Source organism: Anguilla rostrata, chromosome 2, assembly GCF_018555375.3.
Source record: "Anguilla rostrata isolate EN2019 chromosome 2, ASM1855537v3, whole genome shotgun sequence".
Taxonomy (NCBI): Eukaryota; Metazoa; Chordata; class Actinopteri; order Anguilliformes; family Anguillidae; genus Anguilla; species Anguilla rostrata.
Genome location: NC_057934.1, coordinates 20,124,171 through 20,151,085, shown reverse-complemented (window position 1 = coordinate 20,151,085; position 26,915 = coordinate 20,124,171). Strand labels below are relative to the sequence as shown.

The 26,915-nt window shown below is 43.6% G+C and overlaps 1 protein-coding gene across 12 annotated transcripts in view; it reads right to left on the bottom strand.

Moving 5' to 3' along the window:
* foxn2b (forkhead box N2b) overlaps positions 1–25,825 on the bottom strand; it is a 29,797-nt gene extending 3,972 nt beyond the window's left edge. Inside the window, exons 1-7 of one of the 12 annotated variants that reach the window (XM_064321099.1) lie at positions 25,584–25,825; positions 24,132–24,281; positions 22,610–22,827; positions 9,009–9,649; positions 5,057–5,181; positions 4,208–4,263; positions 2,947–3,015 (exon numbers count right to left, since the gene is read on the bottom strand). In XM_064321099.1, coding sequence (XP_064177169.1) covers positions 2,947–3,015; positions 4,208–4,263; positions 5,057–5,181; positions 9,009–9,649; positions 22,610–22,827; positions 24,132–24,281; positions 25,584–25,696 — 1,372 coding nt within the window. In that variant the 5' untranslated portion in view covers positions 25,697–25,825. The other 11 variants (XM_064321097.1, XM_064321108.1, XM_064321098.1 and 8 more) reach the window with 11 other exon arrangements.
* Between the last annotated feature and the right edge of the window lie 1,090 nt (positions 25,826–26,915).

Below are 26,915 nucleotides of genomic sequence, written 5' to 3'. Positions count from 1 at the left end.
GTGAAAGAAGCTCGTGTCGTACAGCACTTTCAAAAAGAAGTTATATTAGAAGTAGTTTTAGTACCATACAGTCAAATTATCTGACATTAGTTTATCAGTATTGGTAATAGTGCTGCATGCAATGTGACATATGAACACTAAATGCACTGACCAAAGGGTGGCATTGTGCAATCATTCAGTCCATTTTGTTCAGTCTTCAGCTGTTCCATTTTTTTTATTTTGGGAGTTACATGAAGTGTTTTGTTTGTTTCTGTCTTTTTTGTTTCAAACCACAAACCCATAATTCTCCCTATTTCGGCCACCCTAATGGCTGTAGGTTGTCACAAACTTCAGTAAACATTTAAGATACGTAAGCATTCTCCATCTCATACAAAAACCGTCTGGGCCAAATGAAAAGCTGAAATAATTATATACATTTACAATATTATTGTATTGTATATAATAATATTATTGTAAATGTACAGTCAAAATTGCACTGTTGACAAAGTTTTTGAACTGAATTATTATGTAATTTGGTGGCAAACACACCACAGGGATATATTCCTTCATGGTTTTTGATGAGCTCAAAGTAGCTTAGTCTCCTTCCCTTTTCAATATGTTTCCCCGGTCTTTGAGAGAGAGGCAGGAGGACTGGAAGAGAGGATGAGCAGAGACAGAGTGGAAAATTAGAAAAAAATAGAAGAACATGGACTCAGAGGAAGGTGAGAAACAAAGAGGAAGAAAAGAAGAGCAAAAAGGATCAGTTTAGGAACGCAATATGCTCATCGTCAATGCAAATTCAAGAACACAGAATATCAACATTAAATCAAACCAGGCCTGGTCAGGACAGTTGTTCAGGCAAATAACCACAATTATGATCTAGTACGGTTATGATTAATAATCACAAAATAGCATAGGTGCATTAAGACACAGCTGAGATTTGTGTCCTGTGTAATTAGTATAATTGGAAGGACCATTGACTCAAGCAAGCTGTTCGGAGGGAGAGCATAGGCTTTTCAGTTCTTGTCATAAATATTCCCGGACAAGAGAAATGATGATGCTCATTTTAAGCAGTATGCCATCTTACACTTCCACACATCGTGCGTGACCTGGGGAGTTGAAGAGAGGGATACATATTCTAACCAGAGAAGCTTGTGCCATTAACACTACACCATCTCCCTCATTCGATTCTCCTTTTTAGCAAATCTCTAAGGTCCACTGTCAAATCACTGCTGCCCAGTTCAGCTTTGCTCACTTTATCACCTCAGCACATGGTCTGTGGACTGGGTGTGCCCATATCCGGGTGAAGAGGACTCTCACAGAGACTGTGATAAGGCGCCTGGAAAATATGTATATTCGTCAAGCGCAGATGATGAACAAATTGTCTTTGTTGGCTAATGATATACAATATCATTTTTTCTTTTTCTTAAAAAAAATATTTAATTACAAATGAAAACTAGAATCTAAAGGTCCCAAAGGGAAATATTTTGCTTTTTTTGCCAAAGGCAGGTTTCATGGCTTTATTAGTATGAGAGCAAACTTTTGACCAGTGTAACATATGGAAGTCAATAGTAGTTAGACTATATTTTCACGCTGTTCATACTGTTTCGTAAAACAGACGAAAAATCACAGCCTCCCAGATAGGAATGCACTGTGAATGAAAGACCCTGTGGTATCACATAAGTATCCATAAAAACAATGAACACTTAAGTATAAATATAGCGATAATAAAAAACTTTTTGATGTAAAGTATCATTTCTGAACAAACTGCAGAGGTGTGATGGCATGTCTGTTCCGTAATGGACATTTACGTCAAGCTCACTTCTGATTGGCAGCAACTAAATGGATGGTTCTGATTGGCAGCCCACTAAACGATTCTAAAACTAAATGTTCAGTGACAGCCAGGAACAGACTGGTTGACAACTGTGAAAGAATGGTGACAGCTGGAGAGACAGCTGGCAGCTGGGAAAGACCAGCAGTGGGACAGTGAAGGCCTGGCTAGCCAAAGCAGGACAACGCTCCACCGCTATGGAACGATTTATTGAAACATAACCCCAGAGTTATCCAATAGGGGGTGGGAATGAGCAGCTGATCGGATGGCTTTGCCTAAAGAACCAATAAGGAGTGCGGACATGGGCTCCAGAACATGCAGTTGTGGAAAAATACTGAGCGAGCTGAAGATCCTCGACATTGAGATGTTTGAACATGCGACAACCAGCATCACAAGCAAGGAGTGGCCTTGGAGAGACAGAGGAGGACACCACCACGCAGTGAGGACTGAAGTGAATGTGTGTGAGCAGTTACAGGCCCAAATAGTAAGACATGACAAAGATCAGACAGAGGGGAGACAGTTGAATAACAAGGGGACCCAATTCCACGCACACACACACACACACACACACACACCTAAACACACACACATGCTGGAATCCATGCTTAAAATTTCAAAATTCAATTCAAAATTCAATTTAACTTGAGTGAAGGAGAAAAAATTAACTATGTTTGAGAACTAATAAATAGAAAGTTTAAATTATTCTTGTTTGTATGTTATTTTATTTTCCTATATTATCTTTTACACTTACGGTTTTCCTTACATACTACTGCTGCAATATCATATTGTATTTTCAATTCTATGCAAATTGGCAATATAAATACATGCTTGTTATGTAAATGAAACACACTGAAATCAAAATTGTGTTATGATATGTCAATGAAACACACTGAAATCAAAACTGTGTTATGATTTATCAATGAAACAAAAATCAAAATTTTGATGAACATTGAGAATGAGAGTTAAAAAGGGAGGAGGCCATGAGCCGACAGCAAAGGAAGAAAGGATGGAAAAGGGAAAGATTGAGAAGAGAAAGAAAAGAGAACAGCTGAAGGACATGTGAAAGATGTGAAAGCAGGGAAGACAGAGGGAGGGAACTAGAGAGGAGGGAGAGAAGGGTGGATGCCGTGTCTTACATGGTTCAGGGTGGTGCTCGGGGGCAGAGTTTAAGAGCATCATGGCAGTGGCAGCATCGATGTCAGACTCTAAAAGAGGGCAGAACATGAATCATATAGCGAGGTATGACCCAGTGCATGTGTGTGTACGTGCGTGCGTGTGTGAGCATGAACAGGTGCGTTTGATGTTGTAGCTTGTCATGCCTCCTAGTCTGACTTGGCATAGTTTAGGTCAGAGTAATGTCTACTGTGATAACTGGACTTAAATGTGTTCATGGCTATGAATAACTGTACAAAATGAGTATTGTACCTTAACGGAACTGTGTTTTGTAGTTGACCTTTGGTATGAACTTGACCTCCAATGACCTTCGGTATGCACTTATTGTACAAAAGCGTGTACGTAAATGTAATGTAATGTGAGCAAATTTGGGCAGGCACCTTTGTGTGTGTGTGTGTGTGTGTTCAAGGGCAAGTGTGAGGATACGTGTGAGCACATGAATGTACGCTCATGTGTGAGTTAAGGTCTGTGTACGTGTGAAACTCAATTATGTACAAGTGCAAGGAAAATACACCGAGGAACGCAAAAAGGGAGGGAGAAAAGAGTGAACACTCATCACTCCCCTACACAGCACCCAGGCTTCGGTCACCAAGGTAACGAAACAGCCGAGTCAGAGAGGTACTGCACGGGCACCTACACCGCCCCTCAACCAGCATGTAAATAAAGGACCCTCATACAGGGGTTTCCACAAACGAGCCTAGGGAAATGAGGTACGGCAGGGGGCCTTGTCGTTTGGCCAGGCCCAGCAGACTGGAATCGGTTCCTGACTGCGGCGGCGCAGACCGCGGCCAACGGCCCCGTGGGGCAGCGCGTGACTGGCCGTAGCATCCCTCAGGCGAGGAAGGTTTCGCTCGGTTGGACTGTCCCTGCCTCACGCGACAGAACAGAACCCGGTTCAACCGGGTGACCACAGTCTGTCTCCTTATACTGTGAGCGGAAGGTACGCATCTGGCGCAGCGACTGCACGGCTCAGCCGGCAAACCACACAGTGAGAACAAATAGCGGGAGTGCGCGCCTGTCCGTGCTCTCTCGGTGACTGACGGGAGGACATTGCAGTGATGAAACAGATAAGCAAACATGGCTGGGATTTACTAATCGAGAGAAAAAGACAAAATTCTATCGGTAATGAAGACAGGAACCCTACAGTGCTGGATGACCTGATGGCACGGAGGCAGCTACAGTCATTTCAAGAGTCTTTTAGCAGGCGAACGGAGGAAAGGTTACCTTTCGCAGAGCAGCACTGGTCACGCAGGAGGAGGTGGTGCGGAGGTGAGGAGGCACTGCAAGGGAGAGATGCATAAAGTGCATGTCAGTAAACTACATATTCTTTCTGTTAAAACTTCCACAACTGTTGACCGGCTTCACGTTCTACTTTTTCACCATTCGTATTCTGTGTCACCGCCAAGTCTGACGGTGATGTGATTAAACACATTTTTTTAGGATGCAAAAACATGACAAATATAGCCTCTGAATTTGAATGAGGAAAAAAAGGGAGAGAAAAGAAGAGAAAGAGAGGGCAAGAGATAGATGCAGGGAAAGAGGGAGAAAACTGAGGGAAGGGAAAAATAACAGAGAGAGAGACACAAATCATGAATGGAAATTAGCAATAGATTAATTCCACACAGACATTAGGAAGTATTTTTTTTAACACAGAGTAGTCACTGCATGGAATAGCTTGCCAGGTCATGTAGTAGAGGCAGAAACTCTGGGGGATTTCAAGACCAGGCAGGATTGATATGGTGCTAGATACAATCTAGTTTGTGCGTAACCTGAGCACTAGGTACACTTTAGTGGTAAGAAAATGGCAAGCATTGTTGGTCTGAATGGCCTGTTCTTGTCATTATGTTATGCTGTGTTATGTAAAATGGACAGAGAGCGAGAGAGCTCTGTGAAGCAAGGGTGAGCGGGGAGAGTAAAAGTGTACCCTAGTGCAGTCCAGTGGTTAAGACAGGACTATCACAGCAGTGACTGCTGTAGGACAGTCAAACAGCAGCCTTTAGCAGTGTCCCAGCACCTCAGCATCCCTTGGAGTGACAGGGGAAGGGGGTGAGGGGGGGGAGAGGAGGCACTCACCTGAGCGGGGAGGAAGGGGGCGTGCCGAAGGCCTGGCCGGTGGGCAGGTGCTGCTTCTTCAGGGCCTGCAGCAGGTTGGGCCGGTACTTGGGGTCCACGCACCAGAGAGAGCCCTTGCCACTCACCTGTGAAAGGGGAGGGGACAGGAGGAAAGGAGAGGGGACCACGGCTGTCACTTCAGGTTCCTATTTCCACTCAATATTTTTTTATTTATTTAACCTTTATTTGCCCAGGGTGGGTTCGCTGAGCACGGATGCTCTTTTGCAGCAACGCCCTGCTTCACACTCATACACATTCACACCTTGGAGCGGTCCGGTACAACCACAATCCTCTATTGTTGGCCACTGAGCAGCTCCACTGGAGGGAGAGAACATTTTTTAGCCAATTAAATCAGGGGATGATTAGGTGGCAAGTTTTTGCGAGAGCCAGATCTGGGATTTTAGCCAGGACACCGGGGAACCCCCTACTCTTTGCAAATAGTGTCCAACACAGTGAGTTAGGACCTCGGTTTAATGTCTCATCCGAAAGACGGCATCTCCTACAGCACAGTGTCCCCGTCACTGCACTGGGACAGTGGGGTTTATTTGACCAGAGGGAAGACTGCCCCCTGCTGGCCCACCAACACCACTTCCAGCAGCAAATCAGTATTCCCTGGTGGTCTCCCATCCAAGTAATAACCAAGCCCACACTTGCTTAGCTTCAGCCAGTCGGCAGGAGCAGAGTGCGTGGTGGTATGGCTGCTGGCAATACCGTTGGTTCACGCGGTCAAGCGCACAGCACAATGGGACGCACCAATGCAAAGTCATCATTGAAATATCATAGTGCACAGTGGATGTGATGAAGAGGATGTGTATAGTATGTTTTATGGCAAAATTTGTGAAGTGTGTTAATCTGGTGATGCTTCCCGTGTCTCCATCCACAGACTGCACTCCAATGACATGTTTCCACTCATTCATCTGAAAGCCTTCTCTGCCACACTTTTCTGTACAATAGTATATTGTATTGTAATGGACATAGAACAATCACCACCTGGCTTAATTTTAAGGAGATGGCGAGGGACAGACTGTTTAGTGAATGTACGTGGCAAGCAGGTGGCTTTATATAATTTAACAAAACACTAATTGCCACAACGTTAAAAACAAGGAACAGATGCGATGCATTACGCGTTTGTAGCTGGAGGCCAATTTCCTATACCTGTCCCCAGGTAGGCACCTGTGGACAGGTGTAGCGTCACACAGTCTCCCTCCATACTCGTCACGTCAGCAGCAGATGAGCCTTCATGCTATGCCCTCTCTAAAACTTAACTCACTGAAGTCTTCCCGTTTTAAGTATTGTATGCACAAAGCTTCTTTTTTGTGCAGCGTGGTGATGTGGTACTCTGCGTGAGTTATCCATGTGTGTGTATGTGTACGTGCATGGGTGCAAATGGGCACATGGATGTGTAAGCATATAAGTATGTGCGTATGTGTGTGTGAAGTGCACGTGTATGTGTACATATATACGTGTGTGTGTGTGCGCGTGTGTGTGTGTGTGTGTGTGTGTGCGTGGTTGTTCACATATTATGTGCATGTATGTGCGTGCATGCCTGTGTGTGAGCGTGCATATGTGTGTATGTACACATGCATGTTGATGTGTTTTGACTGTGTGAGAGGAGCCGTTTCCAGCCCTTTGTCTCCAGCTCAGTCCTGGAGGGGGGAGGAGAGGGGGGGGGGAGGGGGGGTAATATAACCTTGACTCAGATTACCAGCCAGCTCACAAACAGGAAGGAGGAAACGTCACCATGGAAACAGAAACCAGACTGTGCCTTCTGAAACCAGAGCTGGGCTCAAAGCAGATAGAAAATCTTACTGAGCAATGGCTGGGCCCTACACTTACCCTACACCCTACTCCCTAAACTATACTTTTACCCCGCACACTACACCCTAGCATGCACACTGCACCCTAAACCCTAAAATACAGAACTGAACTGGACCTTACACGTTACTGTACACAGCATGAACCCCAGCCTTGCATATTTATAATGCAGCTTGCATCCTGCACCCCAAAATACAGATTAAGGGACAATCAAAACAAATTATTTTAAGACACACCGCCAGTGATATCGACAGCTATTGTTTCAAAAGTAACAAACATTTTAGAAGTTGTTTCAATGGTTTCTGGGATATCCAATTTGGGACTTGCATTGAAAGGAAATATGGACAAATGCTGCCTTTACAGCTGCCTTGTGATAGCAAGTCACAGCTCTGTCTTCTTATACCATACATACACTGAACCAAACACTACACACAGTCACACATGGTACTGACACTTTCCCCAGTGCATTTGTGTGTGTGTGTCTGTGTCTGTGTCAGTGTGTCTGCCTGAGTACAACTTCCTGAGTGTGCATACATGCCTTTTGGTGACCTTGAACTAATTCCTCTCTCATCACAAGATGGTCGTATGCACACACACACACACACACGCACACACAGGCACGCACAAACATACACAAACACACACACATGCATACACACATGCACACGAAAGACACACAGTGAGCGACATATACATACACATCTATGACACACACCTGAGACACAATCCCGAGAGACATAGCTAAGACACACGCGTACACACACACACATATTCTTGACACCCGCGATGCATATGCAAGCAGGCTTCAGCGTGTGAATACCCTTACGTGTATGCATGACTCATACACACATGTATGGCTGTGTATGAGTTTGCCTTAGCCGGTTCTTCTGTGAGGTGAAAATGATCTAAGTTCATGAAATTTAAATCGTTTTTACGATCTGGTTGGAATAAATAAATAAACAAATAAATATAGTCTAGGGCTCTAAATAATGGCTGTGGTTACACAAAAAGGTTACTCAGTTAATGCGAATCTCAAGATGCGGCTAAACTCACAAAACATTCAATTTCAAGTCAGCAGCAGCCCGCTTCCGTGTCATGAAGTATGACTGAGAACGAAAGGGAGGTGTCAGATAAGGTGGTGCGTGGCTATCACAGTCCTAATGTCATTTTCTGAATGCCGTAAAGGGGCTGTTCCTACACTGTCAAAATTTGACACGCTTGAATAGGCCTAAAGCTTGATACGATCAGAAAACTGTTGTTTTATTGTCTTGTTGTTAAAAGCATTACAATGCACTGCAGGTTAAATTTATGCATTGGCAATGGTCCATGTAGGCTTATTTGATGTACTGGAAATTGTAATTTGTAGCCTATTTTCCAAGAAAAGATGATTCATTTTTATTCAAAGTATAAAATGTATCAATGAGCAACTAATGAACTAATTCTTTTTCTTTTCTTTTTTACCTAATTCACCCTGTTGTGGTGAATTCGGTAAGTTACACATACGTAATTATCTGGTGCAGCAGTGGTTTGATTCCCGGGTGGGACGTTGTACTCTTCAGCAAGGTACTGAACCTGCATTGCTTCAGTTTATATCCAGCCGTATGAATGGATACAATGTAAATGCTACGTAAATTAACCTGAGTAAGTCGCTCTGGATAAGAGCGTCTGATAAATACCTGAAATGTAATCTGTACAATACTTTATGTATTAAAAAATTCAAGATTATATACATGTATGTTGCTATGTATCGTTGAACCATTGAGCACAATTTAATAATAGGTATGGCTAGAATTTTAATAATTTGTCCAACAAACTTAAATTCTTCCAAATAACATCTGCTGGCAAAAAAACAGAAAAACATCCTAGCGTGAACTCTGGTGTGGTGAATTTTGGAGTAGGGTGAGTTTAGGTTTAGTTTATGAGTTTGAGAGTGCCTGGCTGCAGAGAAGTATGCTTCAGAGTCTTGTGTGTGTGTGTGTGTGTGTGTGTGTGTCAGATGGGCATGTACAGTGTATTTCTTGTGAGTGCGTGCCTCAGTAATGTGTCTTTCAAGTGTGTATTTCAAGTGTGTCCCCTTCAACCACAAACAGGCCATCACCTTGCCTAGGCTCTTGTCCACCTTGCGGAAGCACTTGTTGAGGGACAGGTTGTGGCGCACTGAATTCTTCCAGCCAGTGGGGGCACTAGAGAAGTAGGGGAAGTGCTCCAAGATCCAGCCGTAGATGTCCTTGACAGGCAGGGACTTGCGAGGTGACTGCTCAATGGCCATGTAGATAAGCAGGGAGAAGGAGAAGGGCGGTTTGGACTTGAGAGGGTCCTTCTCCCGGCTCCGCCCACGGGGGAGCGAGGCGGACGAGAGGGATGAGGAGGAGGGGGAGTCCGAGGAGGAGAGGGAGGAGCAGAGGGCGTGGGGCAAGCCTCCCTCTCCCTCGATGTCGAAGAGGGGGCTGCCGCTGGGTGGAGCCTCGGGACCCCCCAGCGTGAAGTTCTGCAGCAGGTTCTCGTGGAGCCAGTTCAGGTTGGTGAGCTCCTCATCCTCAGTCCCGCCTTCGGGTCCGCCCACCATCCCGCCCACCCCGTCCAGGCTGGTGGCCCTGGGGCTGGCGGCGCTCTCTGCTTCGGGCAGGGTCCCCGCCCCCAACAGGGCCCTCAGCCCCGTCCGCTCCGCCCGGGGCCCAGGGGTTTCTGCTTTCTTGTCTGGAGACATCCCAATTATAGGACCCATCGCACCTGGGGGGTCTGCAGGGGAGGACCAACAGAAAAAGTTCAAATAATAACACCTTTGTCAGAGTAATCTTTCATTTCCCCCACACTGGACTACTGGATTATAACAGTCTGTTTTTTTTTAGATATCACCATCACATTCTCTCTCTCCCGCTTTCTGTTTATATCCTCTTCCCATCTCCTTCACTCCCTAGCTTTCTCACTTCTCTTCAGTATGAGTGTGTGTGCAGGTTCCCCGAGTGTTAGTTAAGGGTTGTGTGCATATCTGCTTGTCCTTAAATGGTGGGAAATCAATTCTCCCTTGGAGAGCACCAGTCCCATTAATTAATTAATTAATTTGCTTTTCAATTGTACTGAGATACACTCAAGGGTTGGCAAGAGGACCTCCAAGGAGGATGTCTAATTATCACATAGCCGCTAGAGTTCAGAAATGGGGAATTCTCACATGGCAGGCCAACACAACAAAAAACATGCAGGGACAACAGATTTGAGACAATGGAGAGTGAAGATGACTGCAGCCTTCATTTTTTTAATTGTATGCTAAATGTTAATTATGCAAATAGTTCAACTATAATTACCGAAGCAGTCATACCGCCATATTCTTTTACCAGTTTATCCAGTGTGTGAGCTAGGCAACATGGAGACGAGAGGAGAATTCTATGGCAGATAAATACAAAATAAAAAAGAAACACGTTTGATGCGTTTTTTAGTCGCACCCAATGGAATGGACACTGCATCACATTGCAATGCATTCAGAGGATGTAATGGATAAAGCTAGTGTATTTGTTCCAGTGGTTGTAAAGGATAAAGCCAGTGCATTCAGTACAGTGGATGTAATGGATAAAGCCAGTGCATTCCGTACAGTGGATGAAATGGACAAAGCCAGTGCATTCAGTACAGGGGATGTAATGGATAAAACCAGTGCAATCAGTACAGTGTATGTAATGAATAAAGCCAGTGCATTCAGTACAGTGTACGAAATGGATAAAGCCAGTGCATTCAGTACAGCGGATGTAATGGATAAAGCCAGTGCATTCCGTACAGTGGATGTAATGGATAAAGCCAGTGCATTAAGTACAGTGGATGTAATGGATAAAGCCAGTGCATTCCGTACAGTGGATGTAGTGGATAAAGTTGGTGCAGTAGGTGCAGTTGATTCACTCGGTGCAGAGCACACATTCACTGCAGTAGTCATAGTACATGCAGTGGACGCGGTGGATGCAGTTGGTGCAGCAGATGCAGGTCAACATGTGCAATTAATCTGGGTCAAACTGGGGTCACATCCCAGGACAGATGGGCTCTGTTACACAACACAGTGAGGCAGAGGGGTCAGACATTTTCAATCCCTCAAACGCAGAATGCAGATTTTACTTCCTGCAATGAATGTCTGCAAAACAAACTCACTGAAGCCTATGGAAGTTCGGAAAGTTCTGGGGAAACTACACTTCAGGAAGGAGAAGACGGGGGAGACTGCCAGGTAGGTAGATCTGAATGAATGTTGAACCCTTAACACAGCATGACCTGGCAGACAGGGGGAAGCCACCCTCAAAAATCACTAACACAAAAGAACCAGAAGGGAAAAGTGAGGATCTTCTGCCTTAACACTGTGCACATCCATAAAACCGCACAAAGACGGACTCCTGAATGGCTGTACGTGTGCGGTTGTGAGTGTGTGTGTGTGTGCAGGTGTGTATGTGTTCGTATGTGTGTGTGTGTGTGTGTGTGTTTGTGAGAGAGAGACCAACCTGTGCAATATGCAGTGCCTCTGTCACCCTCCCACTGTCTCTCTCTCCATTCTGAAAAGAAACCCACTCTTAAAGCCATCTTCACCCGAGAAGGCTACCAAAAGCAAGCAGTCAAATCACCCCATAACCGCAGAGAAAACGCTGAAAGTTTGGACCCGGCGTAGTACTGAAAAGCAATTCTAAACTGGAAATAAGAGCCGGCAGGGGGTCTGTGCGTGTGTGTGCACGCGCTCCTTGACGTTGTTCGGGAGAGCCGCGATTGGCCTACGCGGCGCGCAGTCGCCAGGAGTCAGCACACAAAGCTCTCCTCTCCGATTCCCTGTCTCTCTAGCTGAGTTTTCTATTGTGAGGGAAAACTGCCGCAAAAAATTGTATGCGTGGGGGGGGAGAGAAAGGGGGGAGTGGTAAAAATCCCGGGAACAAAACGTCAGAGGATGCCGTCAGCCCTCGCCCGCCTCGCGGACAGACTACCCACTTCACGGGACGGAGTGCCCTGCCTCCCATTCAACCCGAGTGCCGCTGCTTTGGCTCAAAAGTGGGCGGGCCCAAAAAGAGAAGAGGCGCTCATTATCTCCAGTTAGCAGCATGAGGCTAATGAGCTCTGGGCAGAGAGCCCATTTCCTCTCATATCCTCAGCGCGGAGAGTCTTAAGTACCGCACTCAGTTCCACTCAAGCACCCAGGTTACCCATTATATAACACCCATCCTGTACTTAACTGTACTTAACCAGCCTCCATCACTGCAAGCCATCGGAGCGCTCCATTTTCCTCGACGAGAACTTTATCATTTGCGATTTAAGCAAATTATAACACTAACAATAAATCACAGTTCATTCGTAGGTAATCATAGCAATTGGGATTATATGACAAGTGAGAAATGCCAGGAATAAAACTGAACGTCAAAAAGAGAAAGAAGTCAAAGCAAATGAAGAAAGGAGAAATCGCTCATTATAAAATCTCAATGAAACTACTCTGTGGATGGCAGTGGCTTGGAAGATGACACCTGTAGACCTGCTGACTGGAAACCAATACTCTGGACATGACATGAAATGATACAGGACATGTAAGGTTCCTTCTGTCAACTCTGTCAAACATATTACTGCTTCTAATACCAATTATGCTTATTATTCATTGACAGAGGAAAGGAGACTGGCAGGCAGAGAACGAGAGGGAGGAGCTAAAATGCAAAGAGATATTAACCCTTTCTCCACCAAACTGCCTCACTATGTCCACCACACTGCCACTCTCACCACTCAGTCAGCGCCGCTTCGTTTAGCACCAAAGGATGATGAGATCAATCCATCCGATTGCTCGGAGCGTTAATATCGTTAAGCAGCGGACCGCCCCCGGCATACACCGAACCCCGCGGGCGTGGCTTCGGCGGGCGAGCTCGGGAGGCACGGCGATGCCGGCGGGTCGACCCGCGTCCCTCCCGCCGTAATTAACACCGACAGCTCCCCGGCACCCTCGGCGGCCTCCCGCCTCGCGTCACACGGACTGGCGGACCGGCTAATGGCCCCCGACGCTTGACGGATTGCTGGGGGAATCAGCAGAGACCACTCAACAGGGAGGTCACCTACCATCACTGCAAACAAAATGTTAAAACTAATAATGATAATCACACAGTTCTAAAAAAAATAATAATAATAATGATAAAACTTTCCCCCAATCAGTATTGCCCACAGCAGTCTCCCTGTGCCGGAAAGTTCCAGAAGCCTTTTTGACAGTGACAAATGGGGCCGACCGGGGCTTGAAAATGTGAATAGGATCCTTAGTATCACTGCAGGCAATGTGTGAAAGTCACGTGCCACAACTGCACTCCAAGTTACAAAGACTTTTGTTGTTTTCTATTTTTTTTTCCCCCCACCATGGGTCACATTAGACATCCCAAGCTTCTTAAATGCTCTCATAAGACAGAATTTAGCTGCTGCCATTATCCAGGAGGTGGTCATTAATATATCAAAGAACTTTGCCAATAGTACACTGCATTACTTAGAACCAGTTCTGAATCTGGCCTCTAATGAGACTTCCTGGTCATTCTCTTCCTTTTCACTCGGGGGTTTTGGGGTGAGGTGGTAAATCTGAAGATAAATCCCCAATACTATACAACCACACCTGCACAATTGAAATGTCTTGAGCAGCCGAAGCACAAGGACCCGACCAACTACCCCCCACCCCCCCGCCCAAAAGATATTTGTGTGCAGATTAAGCGCGGAACACCTGGCACTGCAAACTCGCTAACAAGTCGGTTTAACCAAATCTCCCGTTTCCAAGCGCGACTCTGAACTGCACGTGTGCAGAAGGGCCCGGGGGGCGTGACGGTCATGCAGAGCAGTGCACAGTCTTCTGTGACCTCTAGCCCATGCTAAGCCCCACGCTTAAAGCTTTGAGGATAAAAACCTGCACTGTACCCATACAGGAATGATGGATGCATGTATTAAAATTATCTTTAAATATTTAACATGTAAATTAACAGATAAATACAAATACAGTTTTTGATAAATACAAATTATTGGCCATGGTCATTTTCTAAGTCTCACTTAATGCGTCTTCTTTCCTGCCATTTGGGAAAAACTAAGCAGAATGCGGTACGAATGCAAATTCAGAAGCATAGGGTGTTTGTTTCGTGATTAATCTGCCCCATGATGAGTGGCAGGAAAAACAGAAAAGAACACCCCAAAATAAAACGAGAAAGCAACCCACAGCCCAGAAATCGCCATGATCCCGAAGGCTTTGTGGGGGTGTGTGGTGATGATGTCATAGAGACGGATGACAAGAGCACAGCAAGAGCGGTGCTCCATGTACATACACATACACACACACACACACACGTACACACGCACGCGCGCACACACACGCACACAAACATGCATAGATCCTTCCTACCACTGGCAAGTTGCCGTGACAACGAGAACCCCACGCTGACAGTGACTGAAAGCGCAAAACAGCAAGTGAAAAAGGAAGTGTCGGCAACAACCACCACAGATTCTGTAATAGGGAGCCAGAGGAAACCAGCCCACCCCCCCACAGGCACATAAAACCTGTTAATACACGCATCACAGCAACATATTAACAGCACCCATTTAACACACAGTCGCAGTAGTCTTAAGGGATACTCAATTATTAAATGAGAGAGAAAAAAGAACGCGGGAGACAGAAACCAGGTCCTGAGACACAAAATTGTCCACCTTCAACCCACCTGACAGACAGGTGAGTTCTCAGAAAAGGTGGGATCACGATTGAAAATCCCTCAAATGAAAATTCTGTCACACTGTATTAGTGAAAGTATAAGAACTTAAGATGTTTTCTGCTACTGTCAAAACTTAGGTGACATTTTGAACATAAAAACTGGAGCAACCATTGGAGCTCCCTCAAGTTAGTTGCTCATATTCCTTCATTCTTTTAAAGATACAATTACGGCAGAATTTTTGAACATGAAAATGAAGATGAGCATATCCCTAGGAGGGCTTTTAGGGACAGAAAAAATACAAAATATTTCTAAAAAACTTTTTCCTCCCCTGTCTAAATAGGGCTTTTAGAATGATCCATGTGTTATGTTTTCTCCCCCTGAGTAAATTAACTGTTTTTGCAGAGTTGTGAGCAATTTGGTTAGCAAGCAAACTAAAATTGATCCGTTGTTATGGTAACCAGGTGCAAATCGTCCTCGTGACTCAATTTTGCCAACAGTGTAGCCATGAAATAAAATTTTTATGAAAAGCATTTTTATGCAACATGCTTCAGTATACTCCTTGGCTTCGGGCATGGACACTCAAATCTGGGCCTCGAATCCAAAACCGGCCCTGGCTTTATTTTCCTCCAGGTAATTAACAATTAGTGCTACTGATTGGCCAGACTGCATTCACACCTGACTCCCAGGTAAAAGGAGGGTGGAAAACAGCAGTTCTTGGACCGTGTGCGTGTCAGTGAGTTTTCCATTGAATGACAATTCATATACAGTACCTGTCAGTAATCACGTCTTTCACAAACAGACATTGTCCCAAAATTGGCAATTGGCCAATTTTATTGGTCATTACTTTAACTGTCTAATTAGAATCAATATTCTAACCATCTACTGAGAAAAGTATTTTTTTTAATCATTTTTGATATACACAATTTGTAGGTCAAGAAACTGCAACATGACCAGGTTTTGGTTGGTCATAACGCAGTCGCTTATCACCACATTGCGCAAGGCCAAAATGCAGCCCAAGACGCTTTGTGCAAGTGGGCACAGGTTTTGTCATACCACCTGCCGGTGTCAACCACAACTTTTGACTTGCACCAGACCTCTGCAAGACATGAACTACCTCCATTGAAGCAGGTAGACCATTTGTTAATGTCAAGCTGGAAAAAGTCAACATACCCTAAAACACCTATAATGTGCTACAGCATTTCACCTTAACTATGTGTTGGCCCAGTCATGCAGTGTGTCATGCAGGCCAACCTTTCCATATTTCTTTATGTTTACAAACCGGCTCACCTGTCAAACATGCACAAAGTCATGTGTACAGACACGCCCACACACAAACACAAGCCAATAACTTGGCAGAAAATGTATTTATTCATCCATTTCACTGGAGGGAATTCTGATTATTTTTGCATGCATATCAGAGGTAATTAACTAGCTGCGTTAAGAAACATCTGTCACATCTTCCAGTCTTTCAAATGAGCCATTAAACCCAGGTCCTGACTCAGTTGGGGTCATTAAGGATTCCATCACCATGGGCAAGATTGCGGTGCAGTTTGTGGGACAGACGACTGTCCAGTGACGACACTTTCTGTACTGAGATCACATCTCTATATGAAAGTCGCTCTGCATTTCCCCTTGGGTGAATAAAGATGAACAGCTCACCAAAAAATATTTCATCATAGGTATTGCAAAGAGCGGGGAGTTCACTGGTATAACCTGTCCATTACTTGGGGGCTGGTTCCCCCAAGCAGTGGCCACATCCTCATCAGCATTACGTACAATGGGGGCAGCAGCACCTCCCACTGGTCAGTTCAAAATATGCGGCCTTCAATCATTCAGAGGGAGAGGAGGGGCAGAGGCGAAAGAGATGGAAAGATTATGGGGGCAGTGAAGCCTATGGGTTGAGATGCTGTTCTTGGGAGTCACAGTTTTTTTTAGGTGGAGGGTCGGTGTTGTTAATGTTAAGGACATGAGGGTAGGGGTTCTCTCATTATTTAGGGGAAAGGGTCATGGGTGCTCTTGTTAGCACAGGGGGGTCCCACCACAGCCACAAAATTAAATTCATTAACAGGCCACACATGCTCATTGCAATCTCGGAGCGGCCGCCTATATTCGATTACTCCAGTGTCGGGTAACCAAGACAACTAAGGCACTATGTTCTCTCGGGGACTCATCCTGCCTCCAGGTCTAAGCAAGAGAGAAAGAAGGATGGTTAAGGAGAGCAGGGCAGGAAAGGAAAAGGCGGCAGGGGCCATAACAGGAGTGAAGGGTGGGATTGGGCAGAATCCAGATTTTCACGATCATACAATCCTCGAAAAACATGAGGTATATTATGAGCCATATTTATCATATTAATGAATGCATGAATACATTATTGGCTGGTCTGTGTGAATACTTGCTATAAAATACCTCATCTTACCACAGGGCGGCATGACACTTATCCTATGATGCTTAAGCCCGAGCTTGTTTGAGAGTTAGGGCTGAAAGAATACATCAACTATGCTCCTTCGTAATAGCCACACGTTTATTCTACAGTTTGTAATTATTCATGCATGTGTACTGACGGGTATTTTACCACAGCGACTCAAGTGCAGGATGGCAATGTCTCACCTGGCAATCGAAAAGGCACCCCTAAGGGTCACGCAGTACCCTAACTACTACATCACATGTCCAGTCATTGTGCCTGGGGATTTGAAACTCAGGACCACAGCCAAGCGGGCTCAAACAACTTATCCCCGAGTAAAAATCCCGCCACCTTCACACCCCTTTCACATTCATTTTTTTAGAGCGAGGGTATAATTTTCACAGCTCATACAGACACGAAACAAAAAAACACAGCACACGAAACAGAAAACAAACCGAAAGCTGGCAGTGCATCATACGGGGCTATTGAACAGACAAGGGAGCAGACCTCACGGGAAGTGAATCAACCGAAATCAACCAAACCAGCCCGGAAACTGCGGCACACCCCGGCACAGCCAGGGGTTAACCCATACCAGCTCCCTAACAGCGCTGCCCATAGCAACCATTCCAAGAAGCATCTTTCACAGAGCTTATTCTCTCGATGAATGAATGACCCCCTCTCTCTCTCTCTCTCTCTCACACACACACACTCTTTCTCCCTCTATGTGTCATTAATAGACTCTCTGTGCATCTCACACTGGAATCATGCAGCTGCCTTGACTTTATCATTTTATTTTAATGATCTGTTGCACAACTACATGAAAAATGCCAGGGTAACAAAATCTCTCAGTAACAAATAATAAAATAACAATTTTAAAACGTGACTTATGATGACTCGCATGAGCCAAATATCTTTTCACATGAAAGCAGCTACTCAGTTTAGACACCGTGTTTTGCTGGTAGAGCTGGAACCAGTTGAACATAACTGAACACAAGCAAACACAGCTCAACAAAACTGGACACCTGAGCATAGCTGAACACAGTGCAACAGAATTAGATACAACTGAACACAGCTGAATACAACTAAACATGGGTGACTCAAACCTTTCCATGCCCATGGTCAAAATAAATAAATAAATAAATAACATTTCCCAAAGTCAAAAGGCAGGGCTTTTTGTAGGAGCAAGTCATAACCCATGTGCACATGGTACACATGCCTTTCTTTAAGGTCAGCAATTTACACATTTAACCTTTTGCAAACAAGCAGAGAGTAAACACTCTCACATACATAGTTACACACAAACATTGGCATGTACGCGCGCGCACACACACACACACACACACACACACGCAGAGGCTATATATAGGACCAGCATATCTCTCTCGCACTATGGCATACGCCTTGCCAGCATGAGCAGGAGAGACAAACTCACCAGATGGTTCCAGTGACAGCCCGCCCTGTCCTCCACACACCAGTGAAACAGACAGGTTCCATTGCTTTTTTTTTAATGAACTATCTCTATCATCAGCTCTATTTCCATAGTTTGAGAGTATATGTTATTACATACCCTACTAAATAAAAATTCACTCAAACTGAACAATTATATTTAATTTCAGGTAGTTAGACGGAGGGGGGGGGGAATGTTATTTCTGCCACAAGTGTGTTTTCCTATTTCCTACCATTGTTGCAAAAATGAAAACAAATGACACTGTTGCTAATGTAATGAACCTAATTAATTTCTCATGTCACCTTTGCCAATGGGCCTAATCACCCTGCTATGCAAGGTTATGGGCGGGGTCTGGGAGTGCTTGGATTTGGGCTGCAATATGAATAAGGGGGATATTTTAAGTAATAAATTAGGCTACACAATGTACACTCACTTATAGCATAACTTCCCCAAGCAGATAGCTAATGTCAGCTGTGTGTATTTCATGTGGGTCACAAAACTAGTGCAAGTCAAAAAAGTGTACAGAGGGAAAGGTTGCATACAATCCCGTTTTCTTTAAAATGAAACCAAAAAACAAAGCAACCATTGAGCTCACTGGTTGTAATAGACACAGGGCTCTACAGTGTCCCATTTTAAGCATTTGCTCCTGAAAACTGATTTGTGCTAACTGTAAAAATAATTTAGGAGCACACCTACTGATTGGGATACTCCTAAATTTTTCAACTTAGAAGCACATGTGCTCCTTGGAAAAAATGGTAACTGAGACATTAGGTGACTCTCAACAAAATAAATAAATATAGATAATTTATATACACAGGCAGACACAGTAAAATATCTGACAGTGCATAATGGTCCAGGCCAGGGTGTCAAACAGCAGCCCTGGAGGGCCACAGTCTTTGCTGGTTTTTGAGATTTCTTTCCATCAGCAGCCAATGTAGGCCTTGGAGTGCAGACTCATTACCTAATCAATTACTTAAGCACTTACATGCAGGAACCCATCAGAAACCAGGAGACACAGCAGACCTCCAGGATTTGAATTTAGTATCCCTGGTGTATATCCTCCAGTTCACAGTATGCTTGCAGAATGCAGACAGACACAAAAATGCTGCGATCTGGCATGCTAGTGTGGAACTTGTCATTTACTGGAAGGATTCATTTTTTTCCTGACGTCTGATCTGCTTCAGAAGACCGGCATAGCAATATGCAGAAATGAAAATAAGCACCTATTAAACGTTGCCAAATAAGCAGTGCGACTTCGGCCAGGTAGGGCTTATAATCAAAACACTGCACACAACACCGTTCCCTTGCCTTCTCTATAAGGGACACGTGGGTGGAAGGCTCAACTGGCTGGTTTATCTGTATTATTTCACACACGGTCAAAGGGCGGCTTGCACGCGTGCGTGCCTTCAGTCAGTGGTGTTGGAACGAAAACACACTCCCCAGCACCAGAAATAAAGCATGTGCCCGTCGGAGCGGAACGACGGCTAGCCCTTTCGCTTGCTCAGCTATGCGCTGACCTGACCACGTGTCAATGTCACTCAACGATCTAATCCACGAGATTCACCGGAAATAATGCGCAAACGTAGACTCTTAATCAGACATTATACACACAATGTTAATATTTACACAGATTATAAAACACAGCGCTGTATTAAAAAGTAAGAAGTGCTCCATTTCCGTGAAGACAACAAGCGGATAAAAAATAAGATCCCACCCCTTCTCACTCATGTTACATAGTTGCCCTACATTCTCGCCACAAAATAGCCCTGTTTCCAACATTAATTTGTAACCGCTGCAACACTGTCATCTCTTGTGTTAGTCATTGATGACGGTCAGCGCAGTTATAGGCTACTCTAAGGTGACACACCAGCAATTACGAACAAATAAGTTCTCCCTCAAAGAAAAATAGTTTCCAAAATGCAATGTCTTGAGCATACAAAATTAATTCCTATTTATCAAAAACCGTATGCTTGTAGCCTACTTTATCACCGTCCGATGTGGCTAAGAAGTCTGTCCAACCGAACGGAAAATAAAATCGTGAATCCATATTACCGTTCGAGAACCGCATACCGATGTAGGCTACAGCACAGCGAACTGCTAGCCAGTCAGTAAATCACACCACATACCACTGCGAAAGAAAATGTGTCAAAACACTTCCTGAAATGTTAGCTATCAAGAACCTCGTCAAACACACAAGTGTATAATTTCTGTTAATAATACTAGGTGCGCCTGTCAATATGTTTACATTGATGGGTCATATATTTTGCAAATCAGAAAAAATAAACGCACATAACACAAACGGACACATGGAAGTTAAACCACATGGACGAAAAGAATAATATATTTTAAAACGAAGTATCTTAGCTAGTCCAAAAAGTAGTAACGGTCATTGTGCACTACCATTCCAGTGCATGCGTTCTAAAAATAATAAAAGGGAAGTGATCGTTGGCTCGTCACGTTTCCCCTTAAATGCATCACTTTATTACAGAATACTTAAAGCAGAAACCATTCCAAAACATTGTTATTTGAGTACAAACTGCTAAGGATACTTTTTATGTACTTACATTCATGCATGCTGTGCCAGTTTAGCAAAACAGTTGAGACTGTGTACAGTGTGTTCGTATAGATGCCCGTCTCTCGCGCACTGTCAGAGATTAGCGGCTGCCTCCTCCATCCACGCAGCGCAGAGATCACACGGCACGGCAACGCTACCAAACCCCCTGCCGTCGCCAAGCAACAAGGCCACTTTAACCAATCCCACCCCTCCACCCCTCCCCTCCCCTCCCTTCTACTCTCGACATATCATGACAACTGCCGCAGCGCAAGTTGCACTTTGAGCTACGTAACTGCGCCGCCTGTGAACGCCATTTTGGCTCCAATGAAACGAGTTCACTTTTTAGCAAAACAGCGCTTCAGATTTTGATACGCGAACGTATCCATTTAACACTGTAAACATATTTTCAAACCATGACAGTTGGGAACACTGACCAGAATTGATTTCTTACGTTCTGTCACATTCTTCATGTAGTTGAGCTGTTCACAAATAAATATGATCGAAGGCAAATACCTAGTACTCAAAGCACTGTGAGTCTCTAGTTGCACTCCGGATTTCGCCCTTCATTACAGACGGAGGGAGGCAGTTCAGAACTTCCACTTGCGTGGCAGAATGTTGGCCAATCAAAACGGGGAGGATTATTAGTATGTGCGTCATTTTCACGGGGGACTCCTGCAGGCAGCTCCACTGTCAGACCTTGACTTGTCATAGACAGAGTTGGTTATCCCAACTATGCAGACAGTTTCTGCCCAAATTAACCAATTTACTACTGGACCCAACAGTGTAAACTGCTAGGCACTTAAAGCTTAACATTTTTGCACAGGTATGGTCAATTATGTTATAAATAACCCAGAGCAGTATGTCTGCACACTCTCAAAAATGATTTGTTAAAATCCAACACACTTTTTGTGTTACTACTTTTGTGTTACTTTCAACACATTTTCTGCCAAAGTTACTACTTTTGTGTTACAAATATACAGTTTATGTGCTGCAGAGGGAGACTTTTTAACACTGTGTCGAAAGTAACAGAAAATGTGTTGTCATAAACAAGACATAGAGGGGTGTTAAAAATGAAATGTTATGTACAGTGTAGTTTTGTGTAAATGCTGTTCCATGTTGTCAAGTATGCAATTTATGTTTATCGATTGAGAACTTCAAATGTCTGGTTTGTAGCACAGATTTTCAAGTCAATGCTGCACCCAGAGATATTTTCTTGCTTCATTCACCCTCCACCCTGAAGACCTGTGATTGTGATAAATCCATCAAGTGCAAAGCATTCACCTCCTTCATTTCTGTGTGTTCACACCAAACTGCTACTCTCACAGTGTGGGGACACCAAGTTGTGTAAAGAATACAAGCTCCTAGCTGTGACGCCCAATTTCATAGCTATGCTTGGCCTTTCTCTTCAAACTTAAGATGAAACACTGAAACACAAAGCGATGTGTTTATAGACCTATGTTTTTGTTTGTTTTTTGGATGTGGTTTTGCCCATTTAAATGACAGCTGCTGTTCAACCACAATGGCATTTCCCACAGATTACACATACCAGGAGAATCCCGGACGGAAAAAGCCAAAAGTCCAGAGGAAAGTGGAAACCCCAGTCAGCCCCCTGCAGTGCCAGGAGAACGCTATTCATTACCTTGCAGTTGCACAATTGCCAGCTTGCTTTTGGCATTCTCCATGGAATCAGACCTCCTTTTGAAGCCATCGATATCCACTGTGAAAATTGTGGCTTTGAGTCTCTGTGGGAAAGTCTGTGTTGCTTTGCTGCAGGTTTGTGTCCTTCCAGAGTTGACAGCATCCTCTGTTCTTTCTATGGCTACAGTCTCATTGTGACTACATTTCTCAAATTCCCTCCTGTGCAGAATAATTAGGAAAAAAAATATTTAAACAATAAGCTGCTCGCAGAAGTTAAATATACAGTGCCCTCCAAAATTATTCATATACATAATTAAGGCAATTAAAAATTAATAAGTTTAAAACCATGTGAATAGTGATAAACCTGCCTGGAAGAGGGCAACATTTGTATCTTGCCCCCGTGCACAGTGAGGCAAATTGTTTTGGAGGCAAAGGAAAATTGAAGGGTCACAGTTAAAGATATAAAAAACTTGGCTGCATCTTGGGAAAGCAAAGTCTCCAAATGTACCATCAGAGACCAATCTCCATTCCAATTGTCTTTTTCGATGGCTTGCCAGAATTGTTTTTAAACCTCTATTGAGGACAATCAACAAAAATAAGTGTCTGGAGTTTACTAAATGGCAGGTGTAGCTTTGATTGGAATTGGCTGTTATGGTCAGATAAGAGCAAAGGTGAGTTTTAGCAGTAGGTTTTGGCATTCGAAGAAGGATGCTTATTTTAACATTTATTTTTTACAGTGAACTATGGTGGTGGATTCTTGATGTTATGCGGTTATCTTGCATCTACTGGTCCAGGAGGGCTTGTTCAGTCATTAACATCAGCAATTACCAAGACAATTTGGCTAAAAATTTGGTTCACTCTTCCAGTAAGCGCAATCCTGGCCCCACATGAATATTTCGGCAGACAACGATCACAAGAATATACTGAAATCAAACAAAAGATGGTTAACAGACAAATTATTTTGCAATGACCGTCTCAGGCTCTAGGTTTTAACTCAGTTAAAATATTGTGGTTTGAAATGAAGAGGGCAGTCTACAAGCAAAGACTGGATGATCTTGAAAGATTCTGTACGGAGAAATGGTCAGAAATCCACCCCAACATGTTCATCATCCACTCATAAAACATTATGATAGATCACTCAGTAGTGTTACCTTGTGGATTGAGGGTGTGCAGTCCTGAAATCAGGGCGTGAACATTTGTAACATTTTTTTTTTTTTTTTTTTGGGGCAGAGGGGGTGCTGGGGATAAATGTATAATTCAAAAAAATATTTAAATATTATGATTATTATTTATAATAATTATGAAATAGAACACTTTCCACATTTCATAATTAAAATACAGGGCAGTACTAATTATTGTGTTCAGTATTTGTTGTTCATCTCAATCAAGACTGAAATATATTGGAGAGTACTACATAGCTACATATATTCATTCGTCATTTTATCGTGATTACATTTATAAGCATGGCATTAAATATTACAAGCTTTGCAGTGCACTTGTACCAAAACAAGAGAAAATCTCACCCTTTCGGTTCTCCCAGGGGTGTCAAGACACTGGAAGCCTTGTACTTGCATGCATTTCTTTTGAAAATATGGGGATTGTTTTTCCTCTCTCCATTCACAAAATGGCAGCTGCAAACTCTTGATCCAGGATTGGGATCTTTGTCCTCGCGTCTAAGACACAGTTGATGTAGAACAAAGTTGGCGATATTTCTTGACCAAACGGGTACCGGTATATTCACATCTGTAATACAGTTAGCCGGGTGCACACTATGACTCTACAGCAGGTTGAAATTTTGTTTAAAATTTTGAATAAAAATATAACTGCAGTGGGTATTAAGTTACTGTAGGCATAACCATACAGCTAGGATGACATGTGGTGAATGAAGAAGTCGCATACTACAAAAGCAAACAAAGGTGGGTGGAAAGAAATGTGTAGGCTACGCAAGTAAGATATCTTGCTATTTAATGGAACTATAACACGCTATAGCTTTCTAATACAGCAAAATGTGTTCTTTGCTAGACAACAGGCTGTAACAAAAGCATGACCTTATGGTTCAGTGAAATGCATATATGACAGTTTGACACAAACAAAGAAAGGAGCTTGCCAAGTTGGGAGAACAAAGCAGTATGCATCAAAAGAGCTATCACTGACTGCAATAACAAAAGAGTTATCATTAACAACAGGACCAATGTTGGCTCTTATTGAATACCTAAATTGGTAGGCCTACTTATAGATAATTAACTCTTAAGAATACTTAGAGACATCATTGCATGTATACACATGCATGCCGTGTCCGTTTTTTCAAAACATCTGAGTATGTGCATGGCGCGTTTGTAACAGCCTATACGCCTTTTTCAAACTATGAGAGATCTGCGGCTGCTTTCTCCATCCAGGCTGCGCGGAGACCACATCGCATGACAACGCCTACCGTCGCCAAGGTAACAGAGCCACTTTAGCCAATCACAACCCCCGCCTTCCATTCTTGTACCTAATCTGACAAATTGTTGTGGCGCAGATGCGCTTTAAAACTAGGTAACTCAGTCCCTCGTGAATACGATTTTGGTTCGAGTGATTCTAGTTCACTTTGAGAATGAGCGCAGCTTGAGCAAGTTGAAGACACATTCCACTGACTTCTTTATTGGCGATGTGATTTTAAATTAGACTGTCTCCGTATAGTTATTAATAGCATTCATTTTTATGAGGTAGCACTAGCCAACACGTAGCCTACTTAATGCACTCCAGACTGTGTAAATTCAGTCACCACAAAAAGAGGTAAGCATAGCAAGAAAAAGGTAGCATGCATGTAAAGAACTATCAATGTGGACCTGCTTTTTCAATCCCTTTTTTCTCTTTTATTCGTTTTCGTGTTGTTTTCAGCGACAAGTTGGTAATTAACAGCATCCATCCGTAAAGGATGCTGACGGAATCTACAGTCTGCTGGTGCACCGTACAAAATATACAGGAGCACATACCTACACAGTTTGGCCCAAATGCTGAAAAGCTCCACATCTTTCGGGAAACGGAAGAACTTGCAGGTATCCCTTTCGGATTGGTGGTTGCAGTCGGGAACGAAACACTGACCCATGGTGCTGTGCGTTTCGAGATTTGAAATGCAGTTGCAACTACAGTGTGTAACCAGCGAAAGCAGCAAACGTTTTGTGTAGATCCGTGGTGTCCGTTACCTGGCGACGTGACGTCACTCTGTATCATTGAGTTTTTTGGGGATTCTGTTCGCGCTTCTCTGAATAAACTGCCGTCTCGCTCACTATCTTGGTATTGAACTAGTTTTGGTCACGCGCTGTCCTTTTCGTCTCTGTATCGGTATTCTCCTGTATCTGAACATTGAGCAGCAGCCAACATCATTCTTAACTCCCTTCTCCTAGCAAGAGATGTCAGCACACGAAACACTTGTATATTCCTGTGTATGCATATGCACACACGTATGTATGTACATACATGCAAGCACGAGCAAATATGCAAATATAAACACGATGATTGGGTTTTCCCATGGGCGTGTCAGGCGTACTAAAGCTTCAGAATTAGATCGAGTCTACATTCCTAAAAACAGATGTTATTAACAACACATAACTTGTCTTATTTTCATGTCTCGTTAAGGACAACACATCATGTGTTATTTTCAATTCAGTCTGTAAAAAGTCTTACTTAGTTACACATAAATTGTATATTTGTAGCACAAAAATAGTAACTTTGACACAAAATGTGTTGAAAGTAACACAAAAATAGTATGACACAAAATGCATTTTGGATGTTAACACTTCTTTTCTAGGAGTGTACGAAATGTCTTACCTCCCAAGGAAATAGGTGAACTAATATTCATTTTTCATGTGTGTGCTAAGAGAATGGTGGTGCATAATTCCCCCTGACATTGATGGTGGGGTAGTGGAGCCAGCAAATCACAAAAAAAGGAAAATGAGGCATTGAAGCTGGCTGAGGAAGGATAGGATGGGGGGATGAAGAGAAGCCGTTTTGGCAGTTGCATTATGTGTCTCCACCAATTGCGTGATTTCTACAGTGAGGTTTACTTGCCTTTTTTCAAAACCAACATCTGTTTTGACTGGATATAAAACAGACAGTGGCAGATGCATATGTTTTAAAAAAAACAAAAAAACATTTCATCCCTTTTTGTGCGATCACCCCCTTTAGTAGAAAGGAAGATATAAAGAAAGAGTGAGTGGTCCTGTATTGGACTCTTCCTCTCCTCCCTTCCTCTCCTTTCATTTACTCTCCTACTCTACTCTTTCCTTCCTCGTCCCCCTCAAAGCCTCCTGATATTGGTCTTCACA